Source organism: Colossoma macropomum, unplaced genomic scaffold (assembly GCF_904425465.1).
Source record: "Colossoma macropomum unplaced genomic scaffold, Colossoma_macropomum, whole genome shotgun sequence".
Taxonomy (NCBI): Eukaryota; Metazoa; Chordata; class Actinopteri; order Characiformes; family Serrasalmidae; genus Colossoma; species Colossoma macropomum.
Window position 1 is genome coordinate 28,712,412 of NW_023494805.1, and position 21,888 is coordinate 28,734,299.

At 38.9% G+C, this 21,888-nt stretch overlaps 1 protein-coding gene across 1 annotated transcript in view; it reads left to right on the forward strand.

Moving 5' to 3' along the window:
• htr2cl1 (5-hydroxytryptamine (serotonin) receptor 2C, G protein-coupled-like 1) overlaps positions 1-21,888 on the forward strand; it is a 145,421-nt gene that overhangs the window by 94,456 nt on the left and 29,077 nt on the right. Inside the window, exon 2 of the mRNA XM_036597569.1 lies at positions 20,682-21,302. Coding sequence (XP_036453462.1) covers positions 20,912-21,302 — 391 coding nt within the window. The 5' untranslated portion in view covers positions 20,682-20,911. The remainder of the gene's footprint in view (positions 1-20,681; positions 21,303-21,888) is intronic.

Here is a 21,888-nt window from a genome sequence, read left to right on the forward strand (position 1 = left end):
TTGGGTTGAATAATATTGATAAGGATAAAAGAGTAGCAAATTAAAAATGTAAAAATATTTTTAAAATATGTTTTTCTTGGGTACTGTTTTGCCCTACAATGCCCTGCATGTGCCTCCTCACCGTTATTATATGTCAAAAAGTATGCTTTAGGCCAAAACCTTCTCAACTATCAGAAAACAAGTTCTCAGGTTTCAGACATTGTATTCATAACTGTTTCATGTAATAGCTTCCAGTAATGTACCTTAAGAGACATTAAATTTTAGATGTCTGCCTCCGTTCATCACGTCTGTGAATGATTCTGACTCTGTGAGTTTGTATAGAACAGCACATTTCACATCAAACCATTCTGAGTGATTTTGTTCATATCCTAATGATTGAATTATGCAGAAATTGTGAAAAAATCAACACTGGTTCCCTAACAAAGTTTTCAATTGAATGTTTTCAGTTTCCATTTTTGCAAAAGAAAAAATCCTTTAAAGCTTCTTTAGGGAACCTTTTGGGGAATTCTGTAGTATCGCTGTAAGGAACCCCTTTTGGTGCCTTTATTTTTTACAGTGCGATTTAGTCCAACATTTGGAAACTGGCCCTAGTTTTACAAGCCTTATTCGATAATAGTGTCCCCTAAACGCAAACTAGTTAAAGTGCCACATGACGGCATCATATGACGACATGAATGACGTTTGAAGCAATTACAGTCAACTGACAATTCTGAAATGCACATTTTGGTTGCATGACACATCCAGGTGTTATTATGACTTGAAATTGCAGACTAGATAGTATCAATGACTAATCAGAGCATAAAAATACAGTGTTCAGCTACAGGGAGCAACATCAAGGCACAAGCATCTACATCAGTGCTCATATATGTTGCAAGAGAATAACCATTGCCAGGTTGTGTTCTTGCTGGTTTGAAGTGACCTTGCCCAAGTGCCATTGTATCATTCTGAGGAGTGAGCGGAAGAGCGTTTCTTCAGTTAAGGGAGTGAACACAAGCACACTTTGAAAAATAGGCCCTTCACTAATTGGGGCATTAAGGACATGCCGTGCTATGTTCCATCCACTCTTTACCAGGTCACTTGAAGGTTACTATAATGAAAGATCAATGCAAGGACAGAAACACTTATGCAGGCCCATTACAAGGCCACAGTACAAGGACAGTCCGGCACCTGCATTGATCTTTTGTAAATGTAAAGATGTAGAAGAGATAGTTCCAGTTCTAAAATCTGATTGGATGAGCCATGTTCCAAGCCATTGTACAATGCATGCACATATGATGGCACACTTCAACTATATTCTATATTAATGCAAGTTATTAAACTACTACTATTATTACTGTAAAAAAAAATGTATTATGGAATCATCTTTGACCATTATGTTGCTTAGAATTCTACCACAAATTATGACAATGCTGTAAATTAATAATACATGCAATTATTTATTCGACATTGGTACACTTAATCATATTGTATTTTGCTCTATTGATGCTGTGTTTTTTGTGGAAATTCGTCTGAGTGTTTCAGCAGCTTGGACAGTCATCTCATAAGTGGATGAATGACGCTTTGTCCTCTGAAATGCCCCCTATCATGATAGATAAAGATCTAGGCTGCCCCTCCCGGCTCATTTTTTCTCCCATGCCCCTGTGATTGATGCAAGATAAATCGGCCCAGTCCACTTCCCCCAGTGCTGCGGAGCAGTGGTTCATCTCCAGCAATCAATCTTAAAGCAGACACTTACGGACTAGCTCATCTGATATCATCTGCCCGGGAGTTCTAGAATGATTGGTGAATGTTTGTCAGTTCTGGACAAATCATTGCACCGCCACTGGACACAGCGGACATCTGGCATCCACTTTAAGAATAGAATTCTACAGGGCACACACAGACCTGTTGACTCATGGAAGACCAAGTGGACACAAACCAACTGAAATCATACACTCTTAAAAATAAAGGTGTCAGAAAGGGTTCAGAAATGGAGTGATGCCCCAGAAGAACCACCTTAGGTTCCCTGAACGACCTATCACTGGATTATAGTGAATATGAGATGTGTGAGTATGTTTAAAGAAACGGCCATAACGTAAGGGTTCAATACCAAGGTTTTTCCTAGAATCATACATCCAAGCCCACAACCAAGGGATGTGGAAAGTAGGGGTGCTGAGGGGGCTTCCCCAGATTTTTAGGATTGTTTTACTGCAATTGTTTAAAAATAAATAAATAACTGAATATTTAAAATAGACCTACTTGCGCTTGTTTTAAGGTGGAGTTTATTTTTTTTTATGCTTTATTTATATATTTTCCAAAGCTGCAGTAAACATGCACTGTTTAAGTTAGTGCTGCATTACAGCGAGCCAACTTGCTGTTGACCGCTTTGGGGCATCACTAACACACAACTTCATTTGCCCTGAGGAAAAGTGTATGCAGAGTTGTAGCCAGTTCTGTGCTTCTGTATTGTTTTAATTTTTAAATAATTGATCTACTGCAACATTATCACACTTACTGGTTTTCATCCATTATATCTCCCACTCAGTCTGAGTGTTAAATCTCAGTGTTCAACTTGACTATGAATGAGACACAATTGGTCACCATGCCACATTTCAGTGATTGACCGCCACTCTCACCACATTATAGCAAGTTATTTTGAGTTTGTACTGTTAGATACATATTATCCCAAAAATTCAAATGGAAAAAAGAGGGTAACGATTGTACATGACCTCACTGTGTCACGTGTGCTGCTTAAAATTTCAGCAACCCCAACTTAACCCCCTAAAATCCCAGACCTATTACATACTACGGCTACGGCTTATTATTCAGTAACTGAAAGGACTTCAATGCAAACTGGCTGAACTATTCTTAGGTTATAGAAAAGTATAGTAATAGCTGTAGTTATAGTGTGTAATAAAACTTTGGGCCTGCTGGTGGGCCCTGGCCATTTAAGGGGTTAAAATACTTTTCTGCAGCCTTGCAACCACCATTTCAGAATCTTTATTTTGGGAATGTAGTTGACGAGCCAGTAAGGAGATCATTGAGGATTGTTCATTTGGAAAGTATGAGCTGTTGTCTAAGCCTACTGACCTTTACTGATGCCTGGTAGATTGGACATTATTATTTTTCCTGCAGGGGAAATTGGTCATTTGAGTGGAGGGTTGAGTGCCTTGCATAAGGGCAGAAGGTATATCAAGTCAGTCTTAGGAGCTGAACCCTCGATCTGGCTGACTCCTACCACTAGGCCACTCGACATAAGGGTGCAAAAATGCGCTGATGCTTCGTGACACATCAATCTAAAAGTAGGAATTCAGATGTATCAATTTTGGAATGTTAGATTCAGTTGAAATCAATTGTAATAATACCACATAAAGTCCTTTCATTTTTTGAGCCAAAATAAAATCTTCAAGGTACATTGTGTCCAAAGATTTTTAGACACCTGCTCATTCAATATTTGTCCTTAAACTGAGGGTATTAATAGGAGTTTGTCCCTCCTTTACTGCAGTAAAAGCCTCTGTTCTTCTGGAGGGCCATACGCACATATTGGAACACTGCATTGGTGAGGTCAGGTACTGCTGTTGGATGAATCACAAACATCACTTTAACTTATCCCAAAGATATTGGATGGAGCTCCATCACTCCAGACAGCACAGTTGCACTGCTTCACAGCCTTAGATGCACCTTAAAGTAGCTGGATTCATTATTCAGAAGAGGTGTCTCAGAAGAGATTATCTTTAATGTCTATATTCCACTGTTCTGTAAATAGTTCTTCCAGTCACATTTTTTAAAAACAAATTTGGAGTTAAAATAATGTGATCAAATCTTGGTCAAATTTGTGAATTCATGATGCACATCGATTCCTGAAGAATTAGAATCAAGCTCAACATTGCAAGGCCAGAGATTTACACCTCTACTTTGACATGTGAGAAAAATCAGTCAGTGTGAGGTTCCAGATGTTTTTGTTCATCATTACTGTCCTTGTTGTCCTTCCCCAAACGAAAAAAGTGCAGAAGCTGTCAACCTGCTTCACCGACTTACACGCCTCAAAGAAATCTGTTAAGCTCGAGCTCATGGTTGATGGTCAGTGCAGTCTGGAACCAGTTTAGTGTGAAAATGGCCATTTTTTCTTTGGATTTTTTCTACCTGTGCCACAGTAGGCAGAGTGTCTACATCGAGTGAGTTCATCAACATCTCTGAATTACTGAGAGTGAGCTGAGTGCGTTGGTGCCCTGAGATACAACATTGGCAGATACCTTGTTGTTGTTCACCTGCCTGAGACAATACTGCACCTGTTGATGCTGTCAGTCCCAGAGCAGCCAGTGGGCATTTGCTTTCTTACCGAGAACAGTCATCCCTGAATATGCCCTTGGATGTTCTTTGCCTCAAGCCACTGATCTTTTATTTTTTTATATTGTTTTATTTTTTGTAAGCTCTTTATTTATTCACCAAGGTTCTCAAAAGATATTTGTAAGGGGCACCTGACAAAAGGCCAGTGGGTGCTGTAATCTTGGAGACCCTGGATATGGCACACTGTATTTTTGGGAAAAATACAAAAACTGTGCATGCTCCTCAGTATTAAGAAAGAGGCTAGATTTGTGTATTTTTATGCATATTTGGACATTCTGAATAAAAAAGGCTTTGTGGAGACAACAAATACTTTGAAAACAATGAAGCTGCGGGGTTGTTAATGTTAATGTTAAATAAATTAATTTTGTTTATGTAAAATAGACAAAAAATAATGAAAGTATATTTCAATTAATGAAAACGGATGCAATGAGAAGTCCATTCCAAATAAACTCAAATAAATTGCACAAAAATGTTTAAATTTTATTCCGTTAGCAAGTGAACTTCACGCTGAGGTAACAAAATCTGTCTATGCTAACTCTGCTCTATATATTTGTTTGGAAATGTGTGGCATAATTGAGTTAAGTTCATGCAAGAGTTTTTTGAGTGCAGAATTATTGAATAAAAGTTTGAGGTGAATAAACATTTTTGCTGACAAAAGAAATTTCATTAATTATGATGGAAACGTGTTGGACAAATAAATATGTAAATGCAAATAAAATAGTGGCTGTGTCTTGAAACCAGACCAAAGGCAGCAGGTAGCACTTGCTTACTTATGTAATTAAGAGAAATCAAAGATAAACTGATATTAGATGGTAAACAGACAAGAAGTTGCATCAAAGTTGCACCATTACATATTTCTCTGTAAACTTGAACTATATTTCTCAGAAGTGTTTTTACAGACACTATATAGATACTATATAGATAGTTTTCTTCTATTGTAGAGGTGATGGAAACTCATTCTCAAGCTTATTTTGCAGCATTTCAGTTATTTGCTTGAATTTAATTTGACAGCAAGATGGAAACCTGGCTAGAGGGTCAGATTTACATTTGTCAGAAAGCACAGCACGAAATGCTCCTTGATGTGGCTGCAATATACGCACACAACACATCAATATTATGTTATTACCAAACACATTTCTAAGGCTGTAACACATAAACAGTGCACCGGCTACACTAGGGAAAAAAGGTTGTTGAATTTACATGATTCAAATGTGTACATCGGTTCGACACAAACAAACATCACCTTAAGTTTAGTAAGTTAAATTAGGTACTTACACATTATAATTATGCTGATGTAACATTTCATTCATGTTGAGCCAATATAGACACTTTAAAGCAATTTCTACAACTTGTTTTTCAGTGTATGCTTATAGTCAGGGTTAAAAGGCACAGTAAAGTAGTCAAAAGGCTGGAGTCAAAATGGAAAACGCAAGCTAAAGATAAAGAGATGGTGTTATTAAATGAAGTTCTTTCCACTGAAACGTTCTACAGTGAGTAACTTTACTGCAGCTCAAAAAAATTGAATTTGGGAAATAATAATGTGGGAAGTTAAAGCCATAAAAGTCACTTGGTGAACTCTGGAACAGTTCTGAGAGTTGAAAAGTGTTAGTGTGATAGTGTGATAAGACCACCTCCTTGTTTCTACACTCATTCTTCATTTTATCAGCTCCACTTACCATATAGGTGAACTCTGTAGTTCTGCAGTTACAGACTTTAGTCCATCTATTTCTCTGCATACTTTATTAGCCCCCTTTTACCCTGTTCTTCAGTGGTCAGGACCCCCACAGGACCACCACAGAGAAGGTATTATTTGGGTGGTGGATCATTCTCAGCAGTGCAGTGACACTGATGTGGTGGTGGTGGTGTGCTAGTGTGTGTTGTGCTGGTTCAAGTTGATCAGACAGCAGTGCTGCTGAAGTTTTTAAACACTTACTGTCCACTCTATTAGACACTCCTACCTTGTTGTTCCCCCATATATATTTAAAATCAGGGACAGTAGCTCATCTGTTGCTGCACAGTTTGTGTTAATAATTCTCTAGTCCCTCATCAGTTTTCACAGGATGCTGCCCACAGGACGCTGTTGGCTGGATGTTTTTGGTTGGTGGACTATTCTCAGTCCAGCAGTGACACTAAGATGTATAAAAACTCCAGCAACACTGCTGTGTCTGATCCACTCATGCCAGCACAACACACTAAGACACCACCACCACATCAGTGTCACTGCAGTACTGATTATGTGTGTAAGTGCATATCATACCTGCTCTGTGGTGGTCCTGACCACTGAAGAACAGGGTGAAAGGGGGCTAACAAAGTATGCAGAGAAGAAGATGGACTACAGTCTGTAATTGTAGAACTACAAAGTTCATCTATATGGTAAGTGGAGCCGATAAAATGGACAATGAGTGTAGAAATTAGGAAGTGATTTTAATGTTATGGCTGATTAGTGAATATTCTTTCAGTCCATATTCACAGGCTGTGCCTCCCTCTATCCACTATGACAGCTGCCATTGTTAAAGGAAGTTTGAACAACATGCCACTGAGACACTACATTGTAAACAGTGACCTGGCGGCCTTACAATTTTGAGTTGAACTTTAAAGGTTAATTACTTTTTTAATTGGAAATTACAAATCTTTTGTATTACTAATTTACACCATGCCCACTGAAACTTTAGTGATACAGGCAGAATATGTAATTTCCAATTTCCAAAGTCACATTCCCAGTCATTAAAATGTTGGAAGACTGTGCCAAAAACGTATCTTAGATATTCATCTTCCTTTAAATGCATATGTAAATGTTATATATAGCTACGTTTTTAGGTTTACATACCAGTTTTGGAGATAATATGCATGCATTTTTTGTCTCTGAGACTCACCAGTGTAGAAGGCTTCCCCAAACCTACTCCATCACTAGGAAGTTTAGTCAGAGTCTTGGAATAAAATATGTAAAATTCTTTTAAAATATCACTCTGGAACATTGCTCATAGCTTCCCATTGGTAGTATGGTTGCTGACCCATGGCCCTGTTCATTAATTCATTCATTCATGGATTGGAGTGTATGCATTTAAGCAGAGTTGTGTTCCCATGACTTTAGAATCATCAACTGTAAGCTTGAGGACACTTGAGTGCTGGATGGTAGATGTATACACAGAGACAAGGGTGGATAATATTCCACAGAGTGCAGACCTCTATACAGGGCTAAGGCTGGTAATGCTGTGTTGATTGTCCATGACTGGAGGTCAAGTGTCATTCAATCAGCAGCAAGAAGATGGGCTGAGAGCATGATGAGTGTGAAGAGAGCAACACAGCCTTAATGTCACTCAATCTCTGGGCCATGAGCCAGAGAGAGAGAGAGAGAAAGAGAGAGACTCAAGTGCCTGTTTAAAGAATGACCTATTGTTCACCTGCCCTCCATCTTCCATTAATTCCATCTGCACGTAAGCCACACATCTTTCACTCTTTCATGAAGCACCAGCATCGCACTGTCAGAAACAGCATGCTAAAAAGCAAACAAGGAGAAATATTATCAAGAATCAATTAAGTCTTAAATCATTTGTGAATAAATTAGAGGGCAATCATCTATCACTGTTAGGCAGGCGACAGTGAGTGATGTTCATTTCTGAACACTTTGAAAGGAATTAGAAGTGAGCGATTACAAACTGGTTGATTATCCATTAGGGATGAGCATTTTAACCAATTTTGCCCAAAATATAAGGTTTATTTATCTATTGCGGGCAGCTGGCACAAGAGGTGATTTGCCTTGTTCATTGTGTGATTGTGTTTTGGATGCATGTGATTTAACATGCTACCAATTGGTTTTTCATTTAATACATATGGATCCCTTTTACACCTGGTCACTTCATGCATCTTGAGTATCAGGATTATATCTGGATAAGACCAAGCCACATTAAACCCGAGACACAAATACGAAGGTGGTCTGAGACGCATTTGAGCCACGTTATACAATGTAAACTCATCTATTTCTCTAAAACACATTCGACAACCGAAACCCCTCCCAGTACAACCGAAACCCCTCCCAGTACAACTGAAACCCCTCCCAGAAACTGCTCCCCATGCAGTACATCACTGCGCACGTGATCTGTGTCTGCAAGGAAGATAATCATGGAGGATGCACATGGTTGGGGACCGGACGAAACAAAATTCTTAATAGCAATACGGACAAACAGATAAACAGTTGGTAATTGGCTGCCACGTAACGAGTAGATTTGCATAATCCGTCCCACACAGCAATCAGATTTCAGTCAGACTAACTGGATATGCATTTGACTTCCAAGTGTAAATGCATGTGGTTAAACTCTTATCAGTGTACAATCCAGATACTAGTCATATAAAGTGACTGGGTGTAAACGGAGTGATATCGTCACTGTCAGAGTAAAACCTTGTACTTCCTAAATAGTAACTTTTCAGGAGATGGAACAAACATTCTAAACTTTGTATGGAAGTTAATGTAATGAGATTTTATTCTGAGTGTTTTGAACCATTTCTGTTGGTCCCGTGTTAAACATGAGACACGATATCGGCTGCTTATGTTCTAAAAATTGATCTACATTTCATGCTCACTCAAAAACAAATATCCGATTAATACCCAGTTAAGTAAATAAGTACTAAGAGCCTAAGGCTGGTAATGCTGTGTTTAGATATTTATATGAATGTCAAAATTCAGCATAGAGCATCATTAAAGCAGCTCAGAAATTGTGCATGTCAAACATGAAGCATTTGGGCTTAATGTTATTAAGATGAATTAAAGCATGTCTCTCTTAACAAGGTTGTGTAGGAGTGAGTGGGAATGTTGATCAAACTTGGTCAGAAATCTGGCTCGCAGGACTAATAAGAGTTATAACTGTCATAACATAAAAACTGTCATAACATTAAAAAGCATATTTCATTACCTGAGAGCCAGATACAATTGTAACATTTTGAACATGTCAGACACAGAAAACGTGGCAGTGTTTAATGCCAAAACCTTGTAATTTGCTTTAGAAGCAGCCTTTGTTTCACCACTTACCACCAACTGCACATGAACATTGTAACAGACATTCCAGTAGTATATATTTTACCTTGTATGTTGCAGTTTTGTAGTGATAGTAAAGACCCTGAACAGCTGCTGCCATTTTTTATTTCTAATAGCTCACAGAAACCTGCTGGGTAGGCTTCAGCTGGCATTTGCGGTCAGTAATATGTCTCCGTATCTGGAGTGATGTTTTTCCTGACAAAATTGGTCCCATCCATTGGAAACAAAAATGTGTCTGATTCTACTGTCACTCCCTTACTATGCAGATGTTTTAGGCCTTCTGTGTGGCTCCTGAAGGCCTAACCAATGATGAGAGCAATCAGGTTTGCTCTTATCTACCTAGATACCATGGGGAAGAATCCTAATTGGAAGATTTTCCTTTTTAAGATCTCAAATTTTTAACCCAACCAAAACTTATTTCCAACCAAAACAATGAAATAAGATTAGTTCTGCAGAGATACATACAAAAAATGTAATGATTCTATAAAATAAATATAAACTAAAGTTTCACACATGCATTTTAATTAGTTCACAGAAATCATTGGCCTTCTCTGAAGGCCTAGAAGGCCCTGAGGGTTCCCTATTGCACATATTCATACAATCCCACCTATACTTATAACTGATATTCATGAAAATGCAAAATTCATGGAAGGTCACTGCAATAAATGGTTTCAGTTCAACATAAATATAAAGTGGAAACAAATAATTGCAAAGCAAAACAAGTAGTTCAAATAAACAAAAGTTATAGTTTACATGAACTTCAACTTCTGCCCTGTCTAAATTCATACAGCGAAGGAAACAAGCTGCAAAACTATCACAACAAGAACTATTGGTGCAACATATTTACTCTGCAAGAGAAGTGCCTAAATAAACAGTTGCTTTGGTGGAACTAAAAGTACTTGTTAAGGGAAGTTTCAGATGACGTTTCGGACTCTGCACTCAAAACATGAAGAGCAGAGATGTGGCTGCACAGGCAGAAGGTGTTAATGAGAACTCAAGTGGAGGAGTTATTTCAAAAGACCTTAATGAGCATTCACTCTCTCGACCGATCCTGCAGTGGCTAATGGGGAGAGAGCTGAACAGTCTGTAGTTACCTTAAAACTGGTTGTGACTGTGTTTGTGAGTATATGTGCTGATTTCAGGGTCATATCTGTCACAGCTGAAAGAGTGAATGCATAGCAGGATGGTGGAATGAGAGAATAATAAGAAAGAGGAAAACCGTAGGTCAGACTGATACAGTGCTGGAGGAGGCTGGAAATGATTGGCAGCGGTGCCCAGTCGAAGGCAAAGGTCATGTCCCCAACCTCTTTACCAGCTGCTCCTGAAGCCAGAGAGAGAGAGAAAAGGAGAAAGCAAGCAGGAGTCCAAGCCCACAACAGCATCTCTGTCCCTGGAGATTAGCTAGAACACATCCTGTAAGAGCAGTAAAAACAACAGCAACAACAACCACAACGTCAAGAGAGAGGATGAAGAAATGCGACTGAGCTTGATTCCACTCGATGCCCCATAACTAGCTGAGAGACACCGAGACAGTGTTATATGAGGAGGAAAAACCTAAAAATCAATAAAGAATAAAACTTAATGAAGGTAGTAAAAGAGAGAGGGATGTACATAGGGAGTCAGTGCGCGTGAGAAAGGATGAAAGGTAGAAACCTGAAAAGATATAGAAAATAAGAGAGAAGGAGACAAATGGCTGAGACCCATAATACTGGCTTATTCATGCTCTTCTCCCAAATACAGTCTTTTTCCATAACAACTGTTGCTGGGTTGGACAAGCTTTGCAAGACATGGGCAAAAATGTCTTTCACCTAAATGAGAACTTTTAAAATTACCTGCATTTAGAGCACATTATCAGTTTCTAATGATATTTAATTTGTATGAGTATGAATGGTCACAATGTTATGATAGCTCAGGTGTAGTTGTTTTTTTTTTTAACTTTAGCTTGATTTTAAGTAATCAAGCTAAAGTTAGCATAGTGGCAAATTTGTCACTGTCATTTTTAACATTTATTTAACTACAGCACAGTCCAGCATGATGTTTCTTTGCATAGTGAAATGGTTCTTCAGATTGATGGAGAATGTGTTGTGTGTGCTTCTATATGGCATCAAAAAGAGTTCTGCTATTGTTACAAGCTTGACATCATTACAATAGCACTCTTTTTGGTGCTATATAGAACCCATTTCAAAAAAATTCTATATAGAACAATATAAAACACATTCTCCATGAATATGAAGAAACATTTTACCATATTAATGATTTTTTGCATGTTCATTGTTCTATATAGATCCACTGTCTTTACTAAAGAACCTTTGAAGAACCATCTTTTTTGAGTGTAGCTAAATATCTACTATGTTCTTGAGCTATTTTCTGTTTATTTTGTCATTTTAGAATAACACAAATGACAGCTGTTTATCAAACCTAAAGCTAGCTCACCTAGTTTTAGCTTACTTAGCTAATTGTTAGCTAGCTAAATTAACAAATGTTAGCTAATGCTAGGCTAATGTAGGCCAACTAATGTGCTAGCTTTGATAACCAAACTCTAGTGAATCCTTGAGCATCTTTCTGTAAAGCGAATATTAACTAAAGGTAATTCCAGTGACTCAAAATAATTACTTGAATAGCTTTTCAGTAGACAATGTACTACAGTTTACTTCTGCTTGAGTCATTTTCTGTATTAGTATGTTAAGGAAAGTGTTAGTAAAGGTTAAGGAAGACGTTTCAGTGCTCTTTCTACCCCTGCATGTAAATTTGTCGTTGGAAGTTGCCAAAAGGTTTGCAGGTATAATTGCATGAGTGAAAGGGTCCAGAGAAGAGTCCTGGCAGAAGGTGAATCAGAGCATGAGTTGGAGCAGCGAGCAGTGGGAATGTACTCAGCGCAGCTTTGCTTGGCAGCACAGTTCTAAATGACAGAAGTCCTGTAATCCATCCAAAGCCAAAACGAGGCCAAATCTCCTATCAAAGTGCTTCTCAGACTCTGCCAAAACAACACAAAAGACCCCCTCACATGCACTCACACACTGGGAGGCTGAAAGAGCGTGTACATATTGAGTACACAAAACACTATGCCACACTGAGACTGCTCAAATGTGCAGGCAGGCGCACATGGCTCAGGCATCTGTTTAGCCTCAGACTAAGAATTTGTTGCTGTTATTTGCCCGTGTTATTTGTTTTATGTTTATTTCTCATCATTATCTGTTGTATTTTTATTTGCTGGTAACACAAACACATGCTGCTTATATAATTGGAAATGCTGAAAGGCTTTCCCAAGGCAGCGCTAAGTGGCAGAAGTGTTGAAAGTTGCTCTAGCACTTGTGTCATGCTGTCATGCTTTTTAAGGCCATTTTGTATTTTTAATAAACTGTGAAATTAGCTTTGTTAGACGCTTAAAAACAAAGTGCGGTTCATATTAGGGTGGTCCTACGCTCCGAAAACGATTGGCTGCAGGTGCCCTTTCACACTAATCTGCGACGGGTTTTCAGTTTCTTTTATAATCACTAGGAAGAAAGATGTGGATTAGACAAGCCTGTAACAAGTCATCTTAAAAGGCATCTTTTTACCCCCACTTCAAAAAGCTTCCATTAAACTAAGAGATTGTGTTCTTTTTTTTCTCCTGATAAACTCCTTGGTTTTCTGAGCATCATTCCTAAACCTGTTTCACAGTACGTTTTAATGGTGGAGTTCAGAAGCTCAGGCTTATAAATAAATATATTTTTGGCTTGTTTATTGTTCTGTGTGTTGAATGAGCAGTTGAGAGAAGATAAAGGTCAGAGCAGAGTCACTGAACAGTATTGAGTTTGAAGGCTAGCTAGAGCGATTGTGACAGCACTGAACTCCAGATAAATGTTTACCGATTCTACAGTCTTGCGGGGCCAGATATGATCTTATTATAAGAATGCGCACCTGGAGATGAATAATTTAAATTTTGGCATTGGATTTTGGAGGTAATGGATGATGGCGATAACGAAAGGTGCACTGTCAGAAAAAAAGATACTGAACAGTCACTGGAGTGGTATTCCTCACATCACTGGGGTGGTACCCTCAAAGGACTTTTAGTTAGGGAACATAATTGTACAATATTCCATTGCAGTTGTATTTTTTAAACATACTTTGACTCCACACTCCCTGACTGGACTCCACAATTTTTATTTTATTTTTCAATTTAAAACATTCAAAATATGCTCTTTTCTTCTGGGATAGTGAATGTAGTGTACCTTTAAAACCTTAAGCTACACAATTGGACCTTAGGACCACTATTGTACCTTGAAAGGTACATTTACATTGCTTGTATCTTAGTGAACAAAAATGTACCTGTACAGTACCCTTTTTTCTGACATTGTTATAAGATACTTTCCATCTGAAACCTGCCCCCATGCACTTTTAATGTCCAGGGTTTAGCTTGACCTTTCTCAGTCTATACCTGAATCTCGACCAACCCAGAGAAAAAACACCAAAAGGAGTCTCAGATCATCATAAATGGTTGGCCTCTATTCAGGACAGAGTTTATACAGTATATGTGACCCCAGTTATCTTGGTTTATAGAATCTGTAAACTAAAACACAGATTGCGCAATGTGCCTTCCACCCAGCCACCATCTGTCTCCAGCAATACATTCAGCAATACGTTAAGCAATTCAAGTTAGGCTTCGCCTCCCACTCCTTTCTGTCTCCAGAGTTAGTTAGAATCAAACTGATGACATGATTCATATGTTTTTAGATCACATCAGTCTGTACATGCACATTTGTGGACATTAAGCAACATTCTGCCTGAGGGTTCTTCACTCACCACAATCATGTTTTGTACGCAAGAATAAAAATGAATAAACTTGTCATTCATTTGAGCAGAAAACTATAAACAAGGATATGATGAAAAAGTTTATTTAAAAAGCACTTTGTATTTCAGTTACAAAAATGCACACAAAGATCAGTACAACACTGGAAAAATAGTTCCAAAGAATTACAATGTGTTTTTAAGTTGTCTTCATCATCACATCATCACCGCTGGTGGCTCAGGGGCCCATTAGCAAATGTTTTTTCCACTTATAGCAAGAAACAGCCCTGACGTTACTTTAAAAAGGCCGTGTCCAAAGCCAGAGTAGGTCCCATTAACTTTGTGGTACATGCTTTATCTCCACTAGAAGTCCTATTATTCTACACGGCTAGCTGAAAGGATAATGTGAGTGTAAGAGGGCACTGAGATAGTGCTAACAATGTGATGGTGTTAACATCCAACACCTCCTTGATCTGGAGAACATTCAGGGCAACCTAAATTAAAGGCCTCATAGTTATAACTCCTGCACTTTGGCCTTTTTATATGCTGATCCAGGACCAGTTACCTCTACCCAAATTGTACCCTCTACCATTACAGGAGGAAGCATTACTCGTCTTCTAATGTGCCCTCTTCGTGATTATCCCTTTATGGGCCGCTGTGGGGAAAGCTGGAGAGTTGCTATTTCAGGTGCAAGGTCATTTATGAGCCATTCAGCTGCTCTCTGAATGTGCTGTAGATGTGAAATACTTCTGCAGGGTTGCTGTATGAAGAGTTTTTATTTCAGTTCTTGTGTCTATGTGCATTAGTTCACGGCTCTTTTCCTTAGACTTTCTTTAGTCTCTTGCTTCTGCCTGTTTCACTCAAGTTGAACCTTTTGGAGTTGGACCTTTTTCCGAAGTGAATGCTCTACCCACGCTGTCTGATACGAAAACCAGAGCTACTGACTGCAAAAGCATGTGGTGAAATTACAGTTGTTTTCTGTTTTTAAGAAAGATGTATATATCAAAGTAAGGATTTTTAAAAGCTTCTACATTCATCTACTTTTCAAATACATATTGTATTTTGAAAGGCTATGCATGGTTTGTTCCTGCTCTGTCACATTTTTATCGTTTGGCCTTTTTTGAAACTCAAAACAATTGAAAGATGACTTTATTACTTGATTACTATTACCAGTAGTGACATTGCTAAAAACCAGCGTTTCCCCTACCATTGAAATCTCCAATAACCGACAGGCTAACATTCGCTTCCTATCATTTTGTTGTAGTTTGTTTGTTTTTGGGTATACATGTATTTTCAAAAGGAAAGATGCACTAAATTTGGCTCCCAAGTCAAGCACGGAGCTCATCATTCATATAGCGCTGTGTGGAAGAGGCAAGCTGGCTTGTGCCGGAGGGGCAGTGTTGAGCTCTAGTCTTTTAGGGTCTAGACATAGTTGGCTTTAATCACAGCATTTCTAGATCTAAATAAAGAAGACAGCTTTGTTTTCTGAAATATTAGTTTAGGATGTTTTTTTGAAATACAGTGTAGGATAATAAAGGACATGAGACTCCAGCATGGTGTTTCATGTTTGTCATTTATTTGCCATTTTAAACCAGCAAGAGCTCACCCTTCTGTAGGTTTGCAGACTTAAAAAATCAACTTTCTATAGCAACAAGATAAACCAGAGGCATTTAGAATCATGTGCTGTGATCTGATGCAATAAAAATGTAACTCTTTGGCTACAATCGCCAGCCCGTTAAGTAGTCAGTGGAACAGGAAATGGTGTGGGGACAGAGAGAAGAAAGCATTCTACTATTTAACAAATCCTGGAAGCTGATGTTGCACAGTCAGTGAAGAAACTGAAAAAGAAATGAAGTTGGATCTTACAACAAGACAATGATCCAAAACATGCTTAAAAATCAACCTTAAAGTACTTCATTAAAAAAGTGTTTTTAGAATGGCCCTCACAATGCCCTGACTTAAACATCACTGAAAACTTGTGGGTTGAACATTTGGAGGCCTTAGATTTCAGCCAGTACTGATTAAAAGGGTGCCCAAATTTATGCATGTGCCACTTTTCTCCAATATGTTAAAATAAAGCTATTAATAAATAATTGTGCATTTTAATTTGCAGAAATGTCATATAGAAGCTCTATGCAAAGATGGTTTTAGAATCTTTTCATTTAGAAAATCACCAAAATATGTAATGACTGGGGTGCCCAAACGTTTGCATGTAACTCTAAGGGTTGTGCATTTTTGAGTTACTTTCAGCTGGGAAAAATTCTTGTTGATTTTTGAATTGTGTCACTCTGTGATAAACCAGCTAGGAGGCAAAACGATCTGTAGTCAGATGTGTTATCTGTCGCTCTTCTATGATGAAGGCTTTTCAAAACAATTTGTGCATGCATGCAAATGTGTGGTTTTGTATGTGTCCCTGAATGGTGCATGTGTGTATGTGTTTGCATGCATACCATTTTGTCTGGTATGCCCACAGCTCATCTCTTCATGTGATTGTACTGCCGGCTCCGGCTGACCCTGCCCCGCTGTCAAAATACCTCACGTTGTGTTCAATGTTTTTTTTTCTGCAATGAGAGTGCTGAGGCCAGCACCTCATTAACCTCACATTCAGTGTGAAGACAGGCAGCAGAATGAATGGAGAATTTCACTCTCAATACCTTTAGATAGAGAAAAAAATCAATGCAGTTAATATAGATTGATTGATCCATCTGAAATACCTACCACAGAAATGCAGCATGCAATGCAAAACAGCTTTTTTTTTCTAGTCATAATACAAGTTTTTAAAAATGTTCTGATTATTTTCTCCTCCACACATGTGTGCCTAAAGCTACAAATAAACTTTTCACCCTCCCAGACATTCCAAATGTTCTCAGGCTTTTCTGGCTCTTCTATTTCATGCTAATTAGACCAGAGACTGGTTCCAAATGGCAGTTACTTGATTGGTGTTTGCTGAAGAAGCTAATTACCTTCCAATAGAATTCAGGCTTGAATTTATAAATGTGGAAGTGCACTTTTGTTCCCTTTATTAATAGCAAAGAGATAAAGAGAGAGTCTAAGGGGGGAGAAGAAGAGATAGAGAGAGAGAGAGAGAGAGAGAGGGAAAGAGAGCAAAAGAGATTGTGATTCATATCACATATTGAGTAGGAGTCTTAATCAACCATGCTAACTCTAAGTATGCACATACTTAGAGGAGAGCGGGGAATAAACTAGCACATTCTGGTCTTAGCACATTCTAGATCATTTTAAAATTTTTGAGTGAGATTAATCATTTATAAAGTAACACATCTCTACTACAAATGAAAATGGAAACTTTGTTTTGACCTCCCACCATTTATGAAACACAATTCATTCAACAAAATTCTATGTTGTTCAAACCAAGTGGGCTTTCCAACCTCAATACATAAATATATATGCATCAAAATATATATGATTAGTGAAAAGAGACTTTGGCTTTTTTATTTTGACCACAAAGTAGAACAGCAAGATTGTTGAATCTGTGAATGACAAGCTTGACAAAAATGAAGTATTTTGATTTGGGAGGGATATTGTTCACCTGGGGGTCTTACAACTAACCCCACCACGTGGAGGCTCTACTTTAGCTTTCCGAGCTCTTACTGTGATTAGTCATATGCTTCAAAGTGGTGCTACATTACAGACACCATAGTGGTGATTAAAACATGAACAAGCTATGAATTCTGTGACTCTAAGTAATTATTGAAACAAAATTGCTTGCATTGTTAATAAAAAACATAGTACAAAAGTCTTCAGAGTGAGTCTAGAGACGTGTCTCATTGCTGTCAAAATTCACAGATGGTGTTGCTCTGTGAATACATAGAGATAACTTAAAGTACATTTATTTGAACCTGCTTAACTTCATAAAAATTCTGTGATATGCTTTAGCCTGTGTCTAGTTTCACATGGCCAAACACTATCTTGTAACAAGAACATGTGTCTGGGGACCTCTTGCTTTTATGTTATCCTTTTCTGACCTTACCAGGGTTGGACAAGGATAACTATGCCCAGCCTGGGAGCAGCACAGCATTGTCAGCAGAGCAATGCCACCTGGTGCAGTGGGGAGGGAGGTCAAGTGCTCTGCCTAAGGGCACAACAAGCAATACTCATTCAGTCTGGGGATGTAAACCCACAACCTTAGAGTTGCTGGCTCACCTCTCCTACCACTAGGGTACTGGTCACCCCATAAACCTTTGGTGCTGGATTGTAGTGAAATCTGCTGCAAACAAGGGTATGTCCCTTCTAAATCCCACCCCAACACGGTGTACTCTTTTAATGTTCAGAGTACAATCAAATCAAGCTAGCTAACAAAACACTATCATTAGCTGTTTTTCCCTTACAAAAGGTATGTCATGTGTTCTCTGCACACACAACACTCAGCTACACAGCCACGTAGCCATACTTGCTTATATTACATCTGTGGGTTAATGACTGGCTTTTTGTCCATGAGACAATGTTGACGAGTAAACCGTTGACCCCTACTTTGAGTTCTGCCTTCACAAGGTATTGAACTGGATTAGAAATGACATACTTAGTTTGTTCTTACCACAATAATGCATTATTCCCACCCACAGTCAGCTGAAAATTTCTCATGGTTGTCCCCAGCATTCTCATTACAAGATCATGTCTGCCCCCAGGAGATTAGGTTGTTCCCCCCCTCCCCTATTTATTGAGTATGAACTGCACCTTAGTATTCATGCTGAAATCTATACTCTTGTATATATATTTTCCATATTGTAATTTACACACACACAAACACACACACACACGCACACACACAGATACACTTACACCGAGTGGAGCCTGTGACATTTGAGAATAAGCCAGGTTGGATACATACACATCTAGATGATTTAACCTACTGTAACCTTCAACATTCTAAAGACGTTTCCCTTAGCTGGGAGAGCACATTCTCAGCTCAAATTCTCTGGAACTCTCTCACACTCATTGGCTGAGACAACTATAACTGTAGTTCCAACCTTTGCACACTCACTCAGACATACACTTAGTCTCAATTTTACCCCAGGCCATTTCTGAGGCATTTAGAAAAAGTCTAGTGTTTCTTATTGGGTACTGGTTACAGCAGCAACACATAGTGCTTGGTCTCCTATGAGATGTTATCTTTCTTTATAATGGGACTTGAAACTGCCACCAGAGAGATTAATGGCCACCTTTGAACAGGCTCTCTGTGATTTTTATGTGTTCTCCCACTCGCACGGCCTGAAACTTGGGGGTTATTCCACGGGCCAAAAGAGAAGTTATTATGTAGTGATTTATTTATTCTAGACCGCTGTTGTTTTTGCTTTATCTCGCCCCTACAGTACAGTGACTTTGGCAAAAGGATAAGTGGGGAACTGGAACAATATTGTATCGGAAGAACGCTGCGACGACTTGTCAGGTGGAGGATGTAGAAAAACACTTGCAAAGGCTTTATATCACCCTCCGTAGTCTAAAACTATACATTTTGGCTTAGGCAAGCAGAATGCAGAGAATTTCCAAAGTTTATGTTTCCTAAATAGCAGTCATATATCTTGTCTAAAGAGTAAGTTTTATGCACCAGTGTTTAACAGTCAAACTGGCCTGTGTGACACCGCAAAATAGATTTTTTACTCTCTTGTCTCCCTTGTGTTCTCCGAGCTCTTCTGTACGTGTCTGCTTTGTGCAAGAGATGGAGATTCATTCTCTGGATAGAGCAAAGATGCATGAAAGAAAGACAAAGAAACAAAGAAAAACAAGAGGCAGTCAACTGTAAGATGTCAGTCACGGACATTCTTTGTAAAAAAAAATAAAAAAAATAGGCTCACTTAAGACCCATTTAGCAAGCTTCCACAATATTTACATGTCTATCAGAGGACATAACCAATGGAAACAGTGGTGGGTGTTTAAAGCTAGTATTCCTGGCTCAATATATGTATGGTATCTAATGCACTTATGAACGGTAATAAGGCATTAGCTGTAACACTATACTTCATGTCTTGAAGAATAGGCTAACCGCTAATATAATGACAGTGTTTTTGGGAAGCTTATTAGACTGTGCTGTATGGCAGCATAATGACCAACTGGGCATAAGGGCAATTAGCAACTTGTCCATCATTTCAGTGTGGAAATTACCTTTGACAGTCCTCCTGAATGACTGTCTGCTAATTAAATGGAATGCGACTCTCATCCGTTCCAGGAATTAGCGCCCCCTATAAGTCGCACGCCTGAGGTGAGGCTGGCCAGTTGGGTGGTAGACGATTTTGTATCATTTTAACCTGCCGAACTCAATTAGCCTTCACTAGTCTGGTGTAAATGGGCTCATTTGCGCAATAGGTGTGATTTCATGGTCTCCCTATTTGAACCTCCTCTGCGGACAGCAGTAGACTTCAATGTACTTCCACAGAAAGTGAGTAGAACTCGGAGAGTCAGAAGTCATGGTTCTTTTTCATTGTACTTGCAGAGCAGAACGCTAAACAGTAAGATCACAAAACAGTAAAATTGAAACCAGATTGGTTTTATTTATCTGTTTACTCTCAATCCACTTCTCATTATGTTTGTTTGTGTTTTGCAGATATTGCCTCCAAGGACAAGATTGCAAGGACAAGAGCACGAAACACAATGGATATCCTTAATTCTCTATACTTCACCTTCACCTAGCATAGCCAGTGGACTGTTTGAATCTCATCAGGAATCCGTTCATCATTCCATCACCTTCAAACCTCTCATTCTAGTGGGATCACCACTAAGCTCATTATTTTCCCACTACTGGCCTGGAGGTGCAACTGCAGCTTTTGTTTTCTAATGATGGGGGCTCCTGGAGGGCCAGTTCTGGGTGGCTTCGGGTCCACCACTGCCCCTTTGGACATCGGTGGATGGATGATCTGGCCTGGGAACACCACCATAAGCCTGAACCAGAGCCTGTTCTGGACCGACCTAGGCACCAACCTCTCTTCCTTCTCACCCTCCACTCAGGCTGTAGCCAAAGAGGTGATCAAAGAGAAGAACTGGCCAGCGCTGCTTATACTAGTAATTATCCTGCTGACAATAGGTGGGAACATTCTGGTCATTCTGGCTGTGTCGCTGGAGAAGAAGCTGCAGAATGCTACAAACTTCTTCCTGCGCTCTCTGGCTGTGGCAGACATGTTGGTGGGCATCCTGGTCATGCCCATCTCACTAATTAATATCCTGTATGGTGAGTACCACCAAAGTAATTTGAATTAATATTTCTTCCTACATAAGTAATGTATTTATCTCTGCTATGTGTATTTCTGCAATTAAGAGACTGAGGGGCTAGTTTCACTAGAAAAGTGACTGACAGATGACCACAAAATAGAAGAGCACATACACTATTAAGATGTGCCCATTAAATACAGGGGTTCCATCGTGTACACAGCTGGAGGGATATAAAGCCCACCATCACTGTACAGTGGAGCAGTGGAACTGTGTTCTTTGGAGTGATGGAGAGCTGTTTGATACCTTTGAGATGAGTTGAAGAGTTTGTACTACAGAACTAATCATCCAATATCGGTACCTGATCTAACTAATGCTCTTGTGGCTGAATGCAATCAAATCCTCATAGCAGTGTTCCGACATCTAGTGCAAAGCCTTCCCAGAAGAGTAGAGGCTGTTACTGCAGCAAAGGAGGGACAAACTCCCCATCAATACCCATGATGAGGAACATTTTACAAAATCAGCATAATAAAGATAAAATATGTTTTTCCAACAACATCAAAATTACTTTTTCAGTTTCTCATTCTGTGAGTAAGACGTTACAAAAA